This window comes from Azolla caroliniana, unplaced genomic scaffold (genome assembly GCF_043228905.1).
Source record: "Azolla caroliniana isolate FFs.n. ecotype wild unplaced genomic scaffold, voAzoCaro1.0.p SCAF_21, whole genome shotgun sequence".
Taxonomy (NCBI): Eukaryota; Viridiplantae; Streptophyta; class Polypodiopsida; order Salviniales; family Salviniaceae; genus Azolla; species Azolla caroliniana.
The window spans coordinates 8,069,345-8,083,935 of NW_028230456.1; the positions used below are offsets into that span (position 1 = coordinate 8,069,345).

General features: G+C 39.4%; 1 protein-coding gene across 1 annotated transcript; it reads right to left on the reverse strand.

The window, feature by feature from the left end:
• Positions 1-639: 639 nt before the first annotated feature.
• Positions 640-2,678, reverse strand: LOC147850577 (uncharacterized). The gene is made up of 3 exons (XM_087336806.1): positions 2,247-2,678; positions 1,666-1,917; positions 640-681 (listed from the first exon to the last, which is right to left on the reverse strand). The coding sequence occupies exons 1-3, from the start codon at positions 2,625-2,627 to the stop codon at positions 640-642; spliced, it is 675 nt and encodes a 224-aa protein (XP_087192932.1). The 5' UTR covers positions 2,628-2,678.
• Between the last annotated feature and the right edge of the window lie 11,913 nt (positions 2,679-14,591).

Here is a 14,591-nt window from a genome sequence, read left to right on the forward strand (position 1 = left end):
CTCTCTCTCTCTCTCTCTCTCTCTCTATGCACACTTTACCCTAAACAAGTTCAAGAGTCTGAGTATCACACTTTGATACAAAGCTCAACCTTTGATCATATTCGACTATGCTTTCCACACATCTTCGACCGAGCCCAATCCTTGCATGAATTTCTCTCACAACCACAATGTGCACTCTCGATTGCAACATTCATTGGTAAAGTTCTTGAACATTGAGAGTCGCTACTCACTTTCACACATATACGTGAAATGTAATTTTTGGGATCTCATAGGTCATATTTGACCTTTGAAGACGATAATATAATCTATCTATCTATGATTCTATCTATCTTTTCTTAGTACCGTTATTTCCTTCAAGTTAAAGGTATTCCATAAATATTCCGTTAGAAAGACAATCCATTTTTTATGTGATGTGACACATGATTTTTCTCATTAATTATGAAACACTTGATTCCTCTGTTATTACTTCATTTCTAGGTTCATAATGGTTAACACTACACGTATTCTTCTATGAAGTAATGTGTTCAAATCTCTATCATGACCACAAACTTCTACATTATCCCTCTCCTTTGACGATGAGTTCCACAAGACACAATGTTGAACTAGGATTTAGTTTATTCGGATCTTTATGTTACTTCATCAGAGCCGTACACGATCTCTAACTAGAAACTTAGTTCTTTCCTGTGATGAAACAATATGATCATATCGCACAAATTTCTTATGTGTCTCTTGAGCATCATATAAATGGCGAGAAAGAGTAAAGTGAATCCTAAAACAGATAATGCGGAACCACAATGTTGAACTAGGATCTAGTTTATTTAGATATTTACATTAATTCATCATAGTTGTAGTACATGATCTCTAACTAAACACTTGATTCTTTCTTGTGATGAAACAATATGATCATAATGCACAAATTTCTTATGTGTGTCTTGAGCATCATGTAAATGGTGGGAAAGAGCAAAGGGAATTTCAAAGCAGATGATGCTCCACATTTTTCGAGATTCATGGATGTCCAATGAGGATGGAATTGGAAATCCTGTACTCGCAAAGAAGGGAGTAAATTTGGTAGAATTGAACCAAATTATTTTAAATAAACTTGTTACAAAATAATCATAATTGTAGTTTTCTAACTTTAGGTTAGTTGCGGCTGTCATGAACACATGAACATCGTGGTTTCACCCCGCTAATGAATAAGGAACGATGGGTAAGGATTGAGTTATTTTCCATCCTACAATGGGAGATAAGTTTAAAGTTTTTCATGAGTTGAGGAAATAAAGCAATGAAGTCTAAAATACATGAGGGCCTGGTAGGTTTTGAGCCTATATAAGAAGGCTAGTTAACTTCATGAATGGGATCATCTTTATTATTTTGATAGAGAATCTAATCGTGTGGCAAAGCTCTAGCTTTATACAAGTGTGCCATCTTCCCTTTTTTTTAGTAACACTTTTATTACTAGTGGGAAACCTCAAAGTGAGGTGAGAACCCACAAAGAATAAAGAAAAATATACAAGTGTCGATTAGACACTAAAGAGCTTAAAAGCACTCAAAGTAAAGATTGTAAATTTGTAGTGTGATGTCTCTAAGTTGCAGACAATCAAATAGAGATTGCATGAGGGATTGCTTAAAGAAGCTAACTTCATGCAGTTGGTTTCCATCACAAACCTTATTATTGTGGGGAGTCTGAATGGTCCAACGTGCCCAAAATCTTGTCCATTGGAGAAAATAGGCATTGTTGGATAGGGTGCATGGAATTTGTCCAAATATCCAAAAGTGTTTGCCAAACCTTCGGCCAGGAAATATGTGATAAAGAGATGCACTTAATCTTTGTACAAATGTTGTAGTGAATGAGCAAGTCCATAATAAGTGTGGGACCGTTTCCAATCGTCCACCACATCTTGCACAATGCGGTGATCTCTTTTGAAGATTCGACCCAGTCAGGAGCACACCCAATAGGCATCTCCATAGGAATATTCGTTACTTAAGTGGAAGACCAGAGCTCCATAAGCTTGTAAACCTAATTTTCCACCACGACTGCATTTTGTGTAGTTCCCATAATGCATTTGCATGTTCGTGAAACCATGGGACAAGTTGCAACAACATATACACTGAATGTGTTGTAATGTTATGCATTGGAATACCAATATTCCCTTTTGTAACATCCAATCCTGAATCTTGCGATCTCCATCAAGAGGTGGCACGGGTACTAAGGAAAGTACCAATTCTGTGACTTGATTCTAGATAACGCGATGATGTGGCCCAAAACTATAACGACATGTTATGTCATTGAAGTGCAATAAGTGACGTTGGTCATTTACCACATCTGCAATTGATTTCAGCCCCTTCTTTGCTAAAAAATAAGCTTTCCTAGGCTCTTGTTCAACTAGTGACTGTGCGAATATAGCACTCCAGTGTAAGCTTTCGAGGCATAAAGAGTTCCCTGATTCTGAATTCCTACCTCTCCATTTTATGTGGTGCAATACTTCCTTCCAGTGCTTTAGAAGCTTTGAGCTAAACGGGCAGCCTTTGATGTGCCCGTCAAGCTTTCCAAACACTACATCCCAATGGTTAGTATCCCATGAGCCAAATGACTTGGTTTTCAAATGATCAAACATATCAGATAGCATTTTTGCCCAAGGTAATGTCTGTTCAACAAATTTTGGCAATAAAGTAGCTTTTCTTGCCAACATATGCAAATGCAAATTAAGAATATTTAGCCCTCCACCCAATTGTGGAGTGCATATCTTCTCTAGTGATAGGAGTCGTATACCACTATGCAACTGCTTAGAGCACCAAAAGCTGCTTATAATTTCTGAGTTAATCTTTTTTATCATGTGTTTCGGCCAATCAATCATAATTAAGTAATACTGCATGTAAGCCATGAATATAGATTGCACTATACGCAATCTGATATGGAGTGACCATGTTGCAATCTTCCAATAACTTAGCTTTTGTCTCACTTTTTGTAGAACCCATTCAACCTTTCTTTTCCGTGTTGCATTCCATCCCAATGGATAGCCAAGATGTCGAACAATTTCATTTGGGCTAACAACTTGACCTAGCCACAAAAGTTGATGCCAACTATATGCTGTCAAAGGTAGAAGTTTGGACTTGTTGAAGTTAACATGCAATCCAACAGCTAATCCATACAATTTGAGGGCATCCATAATCACCCTCATATCATTTGGATTGTTTTGTGACAAGAATGATGTATCATCTGCATATGCTTGAGCCACGAAATCATGACCGTCTTTCATAATTTTGCAAACCGTGAAGTTGACCAATTAATACTAGATGATCCATGTACAATAGTAGTGGATGAATTGCGATTGCATACAACAATGCACTTACAAGACAACCTTGTCGTACTGATTTGGCTAAGCTCCATGAATCTGTCAATTCACCCTCAATAATGCATGAAGATGTGCTAGACCCATAAAGCCAATAGATTACTTGAGACATTTTCGGACCAAATCCTAGTTTGACCATTGTGGCTGCCCCTAACTCCCATTGGATGGTGGCAAAGGTCTTTTCAATGTCAATTTGCATGAGCAATACATCTTGTTTGGTGTATTTGGCATACTCCATTCCAATATAGGTATTAGCAATATTATCTATAATTTGCCTTTGAGGAATGAACCCATACTAGTTTATGTGGATGCCTCCCAACAAAGTGCCCTTAATATGATTAGCAATTATATTTGCAATAAGTTTATAGATCACTAGCATGAGAGTGATTGGTTGCCAATCCAAAAAAGATTCACATAGTTTTTTTTTGGTATTAATTTGACCAAAGCTTCTTTCCATGAGATCTGCATATCCCATTGTTGCCAAGCATTATTTGCCATAGATAGGATTAAATCCTTAAGGACATCCCAAAATTCTGCAATAAACTTTAACGTAATAGCATCCCAACCAAGCGCTTTGCCTTTCCCGAGGCCCTTCCGAGCCTCCAAAAGCTCCTCCATTGTGAATGTTGCATCCAAAGCAATAGCTTTATCAACACAAATAGTGGGTTGAACTAGTGACAAGAATGTATCTCTAGCCTGTTTAACTGCATCTGTAACAACTACATTGTTCTCAAAGATGTGAGAGAAATGAGTTACACATTCCTTGGCGAGTTCAAGTCGGTTTGTAGTTCCCAAACCATCACTAGTTTTGATGAAATAAATGGATTCCTTTTGGCGTATTAGATGCAACCCTTTTGAAGAAGGATTTAGAAGAGCACCCTTTCTCTTTCAATGGAAACTATCTTGATCTAACTTGCCATTTTTCCAATTTATTTTTGTCATGTAGCATCAATGTGTGTTTGGCTATCCACAATGCTGTCATCATGACACTCACATCATGCCTCAAAAGAATTTGAACCCACGACCTTGTTATACACACGTCAAATCCTTAACCATTGTATTAATATTCTAATATGTATAGTTTTTAGAATATATAATTTAATATCATAGGAATATTCTATATTACTCTACATTCTAGAATGACCTAGAATATTCTAGAGTGTTCTATACACTAGAACCTTCTAGAATACTCTAGAAACCTTCTAGATTACTGTACATTCTAGGATGACCTAGAATATAATCCAAAGTGTTCTATATTACTTACAAATAGGGATCTATCAGTCATCCCAAAACTAAATTGGTTCAACATCATTCTATAGCACTCTGTTGCCTACTCCTTCTAATCCGTTTTACTCCATGACCTCCATGACATGATGGACAACCTTCTCCACGCGATTATCATCATCCTTTCAAAATCTCCCACTTGATTGCTTGAGGATGCCATCTCCAACTATCGGTCAATCCTCGCCTTGATCCTTCCTACCACTTCTTCACATCGGGTTCACCAAGAAAGATGTCGAGGAAATCCTCGCGTGTTCGCGAAATGAATCGGAACCACTAGGGTCCTGGATTGGAAGGATTCGAAGTTTATACTAGCTTTAGCGAGAAAGTATTTAAGAGAGATTGAGAGAGATTGAGAGACAGAGATCCAATTATGAGACAGATTGAAAGAGAAGATACCAATTATGAGACAAATTGAGAGAGAAGATACATCACGAATAAGATAGCTAGATGTTTTTTTATTAGAAGTTTTCTCCTTCAATACATAGCTTGGGCATTCTTTTATAAATGCCTACATGCATATGATGCATGTGAGGGTGCATGAATTGCATGCGATGCATGTTTGCCATTTGGCGCTCATGCATTACATGTGATGCATGATAACCATGTCACTCATTCAAGCTCTCATGTATGAGAATTTACATGTGAAAAAGTATAATGATGAAAATACAACGTTTAAAGAAATGACTTGGCTTAGTGGTAAGTCAATTGTGTTATGTAAGATTGTCCCTCCATGTGGGTGAGTCGGCCGAAAAGCCGAAACGAGAGCCGGTTGGCTGAAATCGGTTAGAAAGCCGAAACGAGAGTCGGTTGGCTGAAATCGACCGAAAAGCCGAAATGAGAGTCAGTTGACCGAAATCGACCAAAAAACTGAAATGGGATTCGATCGAATGGAAGTCAGCCAAATTGAAGTTCGAACAAATACACACATACATATATAAACATAGTCATATACATATGTGAGATAAGTTAGTATATATATAGAGAGCGTTGTATTAGCTACATATATATGTAATAACCTACTGAGAAAAAAAACAGTGAGAGAACTGCAAAGTGAACCCTTCTCGGTTTTCTCCTTTCCACGTGATTTTCACACCGTTGCCGAAAATCTTTACGACATCCACCCCCACCAAACCGCACGTCCTTTGGTATGTGCCAAGAAAATAGAGTGTGAGATTTCGGCTATGGTGATCAATGCGATTCCTCCATTTCAAGCATGTCCATTCCTTTCACTCGAACCATTGTCGCCACCCAATCCACCATATCATTCACTCATTCTTCGCTTTACTATGACCAGTTGTCATGGCCCCTTCTTCTCCTTCCGAGCATAATTGTTTAGGCTTTATGCATGTTCCACCTTTGTCCTGATCGTCTCCTTGCTCAAGGCACTTTGACCCATCACGCATTTTTGTTTCTTATCTTCCCCAAGCCTTTATCTGAATAATGACATTGACGACCCCATGTAGTACCTTCAAGTGCATGCCCACTTCAAGATCCTTACGCGGCCATGCTTTATGTTTCTCACTTTGTCCACTTTCATGGTACAATCGCATGTTAGAGTTGACAATCTTCACACTATTGTCTTTGTTAGATGTTTTGATCACATCCTTCGGATCCTCATGGCTCGCTTGGCCATCGGCATCCCTTGTCATACTTTGCTCGAACCCTTTGTTGCACGCATCAACTTTCGTCTCCATGCTTTGCTTGAACTCTTTCTCCCACACATCAACTTCAACCCTTGCTTCTTCGTCGTCACTGCACTTCTCTTGGGTCTTACATTGGTTAATGCCCAAGTCTCTAGAACGAGTGTGGAGAGATCCATATGTATTTGTCGGCCACACCCCGACATCGTTATTTGCAGCAGCTTGGACATTTGCTTCCCCATCATCATCTTCTATCTCTTGGGTCTCACGTTGGCATTGAACCAAAACTGCATGCCAAGTCTCTAGAACATGTGTGAAGGAATCCATTTGTCTTTGGTCAATTGTCCCCGACACCTTTGTCTTGATGTCATCTTTTACATCATCTTTGAACTTCCCCTCGTTGTCACCTTCCGTATCTTGGGTCTTATGTCGGTTCTCAGATGCAACTGCCCAAGTCTTTGGAACTAGTGTGGGAAAAGTCTGGTCACCACCATTCACCATCGAGTCGTCCATATCTATTTTCGCTTCGATGTTGTTATCCTCATTGGCTTCATCCTTCACTTCCTCACAGCCACCTTCCATCTCTTCGGTCTCATGTTGGCTCTCGGATGCAACTGTCGAAGTCTTTGGAACAAGTGTGGAGGAGTCCTCTTCATGGTCGTTGCTCTCTCTTGCCATCTTCAGGCCGATGTCATTGTCTGTACTGTCTTGGACCTTCTCTTCCTCTCGCCACCATCCATCCCTTGGGTCTCACGTTGGTTCCCAAACGCAACTGCCCAAGTCTCTAGATGAAGTGTTAGGAAAGTCTCTACATGGCCATCCGCCATCAACTCGTTCATAGCTATCTCCGACTCAATTTCGTTTCTCGTGGCTACCTCCTCAATCACATCGTCCTCACACTCTTTAATTCCCTTGACGCAAGCTTCGATTAGGCTTGCTTCTTCATCATCCGATGTTTCAAACATGACATTGTTGTGAGGATTCACGATCACAGTGTGAAAACCGGGCAACATGGTGATATTGGCGGAGCTCCCTCTTGTAAAGATTGTACAAAGATAGTGGGTACCTTTAAGGCGTCGAATAGGCATGATAGCCAGGCAAGATATCCCTCGAAGTGGGGGCGGGATATTTATCCCACATTGTAGTGTCCTTCCCTCCTTGGACTATAAAGGAGAGGAAGGGGCTCTTATGAGGGGTTGCCCATTTTGAGTTAGGAGGGTATAACACTTAGATCTAGGGTTTGGTAGTTGTCTCTTCTTCTTACTTCTTACCTTCTTTTAGGGTTTCATTTAGGGTCTTCTTCTTCTTTGTCTTATGGGTTTGATTCCTTCTTCTTGAATGGAGGTTTAGTAGTTGGTCTTGTTCTTCATCTTGTGAAAGTCATGGGAGATTTAGGGTTTCGGGTTTCTTTATGTGATCAGAGCATTTCGCGTGGCAACTGGTTCAAGAAGGGAGGGTGAAGTGGCATGGGACCACTCCACCGTCTATGGGGCGTGACCAACGGTGGACATCGTGGTCCCAGTGGCCCACTTGACTCGCCTTCGCCGGTTCCCATTCTTAATTTGTTGTATAGCCATTTGTTTTGTGATAGCCACTGGATTCGTGGCATGTAAGCGTCTTGTTCTAAACATTTTGTAATATATATTTATGTTGGTGTATATCTATCTTCCGTTGTAACATATTCGAGTTGAGTCCTTAATCACGGAGAACCGTGCCTTGACCCCCATCTTCATTGGATCCGGAGGCCGATTCTAGATTCCGATCTGACCAGAAGCCGATTCTAGACCAAAAGCCTATGGACCGGAGCTTGCAAAGCTTAATGTCTCCGCCATCTGATTCCCTCGTCAGTGACCCCCGTGGTCTCACCTAAGATCCTACATGTACCCGTGGAATACAACGACAACGTGTGTTTCGAAACATTCTTCCTCTCTTGAAGTGGCCTTCGCCATCCTCGAGTCATCATCAATTTTCTTTTCATCCAAGTTGCTTTGTTTAGTCGGTTCGACTTCTTTAGATGGTCAAGTGTTTTTCTACTCTTGGCCTTACCAAGTCAATGTCATCAAGCCATTGACGACGCTTGTTGATCATGTTGCATGCTCGCTTCACCGCAATCCAGTCTGTCACAAGCCCATTCGCTTGGGTATCATCTTCGAGGAGAGTCCCCATTTCTCGTCTATCCTTCATATCCACAACTTTTAGGAAGTACAAAGTCTTGTCCTCCTCAAGCAACACTTGGTTCGTGGTGCCGCGAGGACTAAACATTTGGTCGAACTCGTCGTATACTCTCGAGGTGCTCATCTTCTTATTTTTCTTCTCTATCCACTTCATCAAGACATGTCGAGTCATCCTCGACAAATCTTCCGTCATGAACTCCGCTAATATTGGTTTCTCAAACTTGGGCCATGTTGTCTTCCCTTCTTGAAGCTCGATGACTCGCCCTTTGGACGTTGTTGGTGATAACTCTGTTGAAACTTGAGATTTGACGTGCTTCAGACATGTCCCTCTGATTCATCTCCCTTTTGTATGCATCAAGGAACTTTGTAATGTTCCTTCCATCAAATTGACCCATGACCTCCACGACACGATGGATAGCCTTCTCCACGCTTGCATTGTTGTCCCGAGATCTCATCATTTGTTTGATGATTATCATCATCCTTTCAAACTCTCCCGCTTGATTGCTTGAGGATGCCATCTCCAACTATCGGTTGATCCTCGCCTTGATCCTTCCTACCAATTCTTCACGTCAGGTTCACCAAGAAAGATGTCGAGGAAATCCTTGCGTGTTCGTGAAATGAAGTGGACCACCGGGGTCCTCGACAGGAAAGATTTGAAGTTTGTACTAGCTTTAGCGAGAAAGTATTTAAGATAGATTGAGAGAGATTGAGAGACAGAGATCCAATTATGAGACAGATTGAAAGAGAAGATACCAATTATTAGACAGATTGAGAGAGAAGATACATCACCAATAAGATATCTAGATTTTATTGTTATTAGAAGTTTTCTCCTTCAATACATAGCTTGTCCCACTTTTTTATAGATGCCCCCATGCATATGATACATGTGAGGGTGCAAGACTTGCATGTAATGCATGAAATGCATGCGATGCATGTTTTCCAATTGGCGCTCATGCATTACATGTGATGCATGATAACCATGTCACCCATTCAAGCTCTCATGTATGAGAATTTACATGTGAAAAAGTATAATGATGAAAATACAACGTTTAAAGAAATGACTTGGCTTAGTGGTAAGTCAATTGTGTTATGTAAGATTGTCCCTCCATGTGGGGGAGTCGGCGGAAAAGCCAAAACGAGAGTCGGCTGGCCGAAATTGGTTAGAAAGCTGAAACAAGAGTCAGTTGGCCAAAATTGACCGAAAAGCCGAAATGCGAGTCGGTTGGTCTAGCAAGACAGGAGCATGATCTATATGCATTGTACATGTGAAATTTTCATACTGACTAGCATGCAACAAATACCATCTATCAAGCCTTGCATAATATGCAGAGTGGGTGGTGTGATGAAAGGTAAAACTAGGAACATGTGGGTGTGTCATTTGCCATAAATCAACCCTGCATTTGGAGAGTTGATGAAATCTCCACATATAAATGCATTTTGTAGCCATGGATAAGCACAAATGTCTTGCCAAAGTAAAGCTCGGTCCCTTGAGGCATTCGGGGCATATATTCCAACAAAATCATATGTCACGCCATTTATCATGTATTGCACAACCATCCACCTCCCACGTTGATCATTATAGGCAACCGTAGGATTTAGCTCATGTTTTATGATCATACGCACTCCATATGTTGTACCTTGACCATTGAATTCAACTTGTTTATGTTCTTGAACACAAATTACATCTGCTTGAGAAGAGTTAATATAGTTCCAAAATAGTTTCCATTTACTAGGGTTACAAAGTCTCTGTATATTGAAGGAGACACATTTGACTTGTTTATGCATGATTAATATGGTTGAAGATATAAAACAAAGCAAAATACTAATATGATTGCATATTAGTATCACCGCCATGTTTATTTGCATGAAGACTAATATTTGAATTTGATCCATCTTTGTAAATGTCCACATATATGAGCCTCTACTCACCCTTTTCAAGGCTTTTGAGACTGAAGAGAGCATTGAAGCATTAACCTGTAAAGATGAACCTTGATTCTCAAGTGCGTGAGTGTGGTTCCTCACCACCACATGTGTCTTGCTTCTAAAGGATTTCTTAGATATTTGCCATCCTTTAGTGTTCTCTTTGTCCACATCAAAGGCTTGTCTCAAATCTTGCATGTTTGATTGCACATTACCAATTATCTGCGGGACTTTACTTTTCCATATGCCTTGTACTCTCGATTTCTGGATGGGTTGCATCATAGATTGGTTTGTTGCCTTTGAAGAAGAAACCTGACCATTTTCTTTCAGTGATGTAGGTTTCAACGTTGTGGTTTCAGGTGGTTGAATAGTCAGTGTTGGGCATTCTGATTGCATATGACCAAACTTGCTACATGTGTAACATGTAACTTCAAATTGGCCCCATTTCAACTTAAAAGGTCTTGCACCAATACTTGGATCATTCGAGTTGAGGGTGATACCTTCCAAGATCGGAACATTTGTGTCCCAAAGAATGCAAAATCTATTAGAAGTACTTGTAGTTTTTGGGGGGCATACTACTCTCCCCATTCCCGCTCCAATTTAAGTAACAAGTGATTCCAATTTCGTGGAAAATCAAGCACTTCCACCTAGACAAGACATTTTTGATGAATTAGCCCTTGATAGTCTTTTGTCAAAGACCACAACAATGCATGAACCATTTGATCTCTATATGTTAAAGGAGTTTTTTCAAGTAATTGAGTTTTGTACTTCGGTTTTGATAGCAATACTTCATAAAACCCTCTAGTAGCAAAATAAACTCCACTAACTGCATAGACTTTAAACATGACATTTATCCATTGAGCCACGTCATTTGCAGAAGGCATCTTCCCAGGCAAGAAGAGAATAATAGCATTTGACATGTACACTTTTAAAGGATTCCACAAGTCTTGTGATGGGATAGTAAATGTCTTGCTTGGCAAAGGCCCAAAGCATGTCTTTCTAGCCTCTACAAAGTCCTCTACTAAACTATCCTGAAGCCATTTTGTATCTATGAGGTCTTCTATAATTTCTTTCCTCTTCTTATTCCATACAGAAGATGATTGAGCATCCTTGACAACAATAATGTGGTAGACCTGCTACTTTGTATGTTGAAATGTAGAGAGGTCTACCAAAGGTAATGAGAGGAGCAAACCTGGTGTCTCATAGCTTAGGTCGAAATAGGCAAGTCCTGAAGTCTGCAATACACTCAGATTTGAGTGAATCTGACATTCTCAATCCATCCGGAGGGCTCCAAAAACCCCAAAACGACTCAAACCTCGTCCGATTCCAACTCCGGATGAGGGAGATATGAGAATTGAAAGGTAAATTCCGTCTCTCTATCTTGGATAGTCACATATGCCATCTTCCTTGAACACAATGTGCGATCCATATCCAAACTCATGACACTAATAAGGGACCCCGATCCGTCTCTTACCTTTGTTAGGGGGGTGTTCAGTCTTCTAACACCTTTTCCTTATGAATTAGTCAACACCAAAACCCTAATGTTAGAGAACTAAAGTTCTGGCGATGCTCATAATATAACTCCACAATGTGCAAATAGTCAACCCAATCATCTTGTTGGTAGTTGATGAAACAATAAAGTTATTGCTCCAATGTTTGATTCGTGCATTCGATTTCACCATTAGTTTTTGGATAATAGCTCGAAGAAAGTCTACAATAAATTTGTAAGAGGCTAAGAAAGTGTTTCAAAATTTTAGAGATGAATTGTGAGCCTCAATAACTAATGATTAGTCATTGGGAAGATCATGATGCCAAAATACTTCATACATAACAAGATTTGATGTCTCTTGACTATTGATAGTCTTTGCACATGGAATCTTCAAGTGTGCAATCGTAATGAACTCATCCACAACATTGCGAATAACATCAAAAACTTTGAAAGATGAATGATTGGTAATTAAATTGATCCATGGACCATTGAGAACTCGTAAGGGCCAGAGTAACTCACATGGCTGATGTCAAAGACACTTTGACCAAGAACATGTACACAACTACAAATGTATTCCTTGACAAAGTTACAAAGTTGTGGCCCCCAATAGGTTCAAGAAACTAATTTCAAAGTCTTGCGGATTAAAAATGTCAAACCATTGTCAAGGCATTGTTTTAAGATTTGAAGTCAAGAAACAAACAAAAAGGAAATAGAGTAGATTAATTTGAGAAAGCATGATCCCAATTGAATTTATGAGAATCCTTAAACCTTGAACAAGAAGCATGGTTTGGATTTCAAGACATCTGTGTGAATCCATCTCCACCAAGATCAATAAGGATGGAATCAATAACAATTGAATCTATAGGACAATTTGCAAATGATCAAGTCTTGCTTTTTATGGTCAAAAGTTGACTTCCCTAAACAAGCTGTCATATAAAACACCGAGATAGGGCAATTACCTTCCCTTGTATTCCTTGGAAATATATGATCAAGAAATTGAAATGCATAAGGAATTGTGCCCAAATGAGCTTTTCCACGATTCAGGACTCAAGCATTTTGGAAATTTGTAGTTCTTGTGATAATTGAATACAACAATATGATGGGGATAACCTACTAGGAAATGGTTCCAATGCTCAAAAGAAACTACAATGGCCAAAATCTCTTTCATAATGCTACAAGTCAAGAATTGTTTGCACCTTTCATGGATCCATGAACATCCCCATGTTGAGACTATGTATCCTAGGAATTCTACTTAGTTGCGATCAAATCTAAGTTTCTTGAGTTTAGTGTCTTATAATCATCACAGAATTTGGTGAATGCCATGCAAATCATGCTCCTCTTGAGTCTTCGAAAAGATCGGGATCTCATCTAGATAAATGAATGTGAGTAGATCCAAGAAGAATAAAAAAGTATCATTGGCCATATGTTGAAAATCCAATGGCACATTTGCAAAACCAACAAAGCATAATTGTATACTCAAAATCTCCACAATTGTACATGGTGTTGTGATATGGCGTGTTCATAAGAAGAAAAGCATTTAAACTCTAGATTTTTGAAAGGTTGAAGGTTAGGATGAAGGTATGACTAGGATGATCTAAAATAAAATATCTAGGATGACAAAAGATGTAACCTAATTGGCACGAGTTCACTCATTGAAAGAAATGGTCAAGGGTTTGAATATTGTGAAGGCAATATGTGGACTTTAGTGGGTCAAATGAAGGCAATATGAATGAATAGTATAATGTATTGGATCGCCTTCAAATCTACAATAGACAGGAGTAGGTTGAAGAAGTATTGAAAGGTTCATAACTATGACTTGTGAGGGCCGTTTTCTGAATATAAGTACTTTGGTTGTTGTCTATCTATGATACATTGCATTGTGTCTAAGGAATAGCTTACGATTAGTGTATTGTTTTCTCTATTTTGGATTTGTTTCCTCAACCAGTCTCTTTCACAAGACAGGTTGGGGGGAAAAAACTATGTATGTTGAAGTTGTTATGACCCTTTTTATACAACTAATGGAAGGATATTTGTTTTGAAAATAAAATAAAATATGAATGAATAGTCATTTTACTCACACACGCACCACGTGAAGGTAGAAGGGACAAGAGAGTTCATTGTCATTTGGGTACTAGGCGGTAATGTTGTTGAAATTTTACTTGACCTCAGGATTGCGAATCAAGAGGGCATTCAACATTGACAATGAAGAAAGGTGACGAAACCATCACCAGTGTGTCTACTGAACCAAAACTCAAGGATCTCGTTGTAAAGCTTTCTTCCTATTACTATAATATCGCGAACTTACCTGTTGTTGTTTTAGTTGCTCCATGTCCCTCCATGTAATGGAGTTGAAACCTTGCCTTGTTTGTATCCATTTATTATCGTACTATTTTTATTTAACATGGAACATTAATACCTACAAAAATTGATTATGGCAACCCTAATGTCTTGTTTGAATCGTGATCAAATGAGGATTGCCATGGATTTTTCAACTTGAAAATCCAAGCACGGTGTGTGTGAAAGAATACGTGTGCGGAAGCGTATGCGTAAGAGCACAGAGTACATGGTTCGGTAGTACAACAGTTCGGTAAAGCACAGAAATCACAGAGAAAGAGAGAGGGAGAGAGAGAGAGAGAGCAGAAAATATAAAACTATATTCAGACTAATCCGCTGTATGTTCTCTGTACATATTTCGTGCTCAGTGAGCACCTTTTATACAAGCCCCGACTATTGG

Excerpts from the sequence above, each read along its gene's own strand:
- LOC147850577 (XM_087336806.1), bottom strand. The coding sequence starts at position 2,627 with ATGCTATCTGATATGTTTGATCATTTGAAAACCAAGTCATTTGGCTCA. Across the intron at positions 1,918-2,246 it reads GTTTTGGGCCACATCATCGC|AGATCACCGCATTGTGCAAG; the intron begins GTTATCTAGAAT and ends AATCTTCAAAAG. Across the intron at positions 682-1,665 it reads AGACTCCCCACAATAATAAG|GAAAGAACTAAGTTTCTAGT; the intron begins GTTTGTGATGGA and ends GTTTCATCACAG.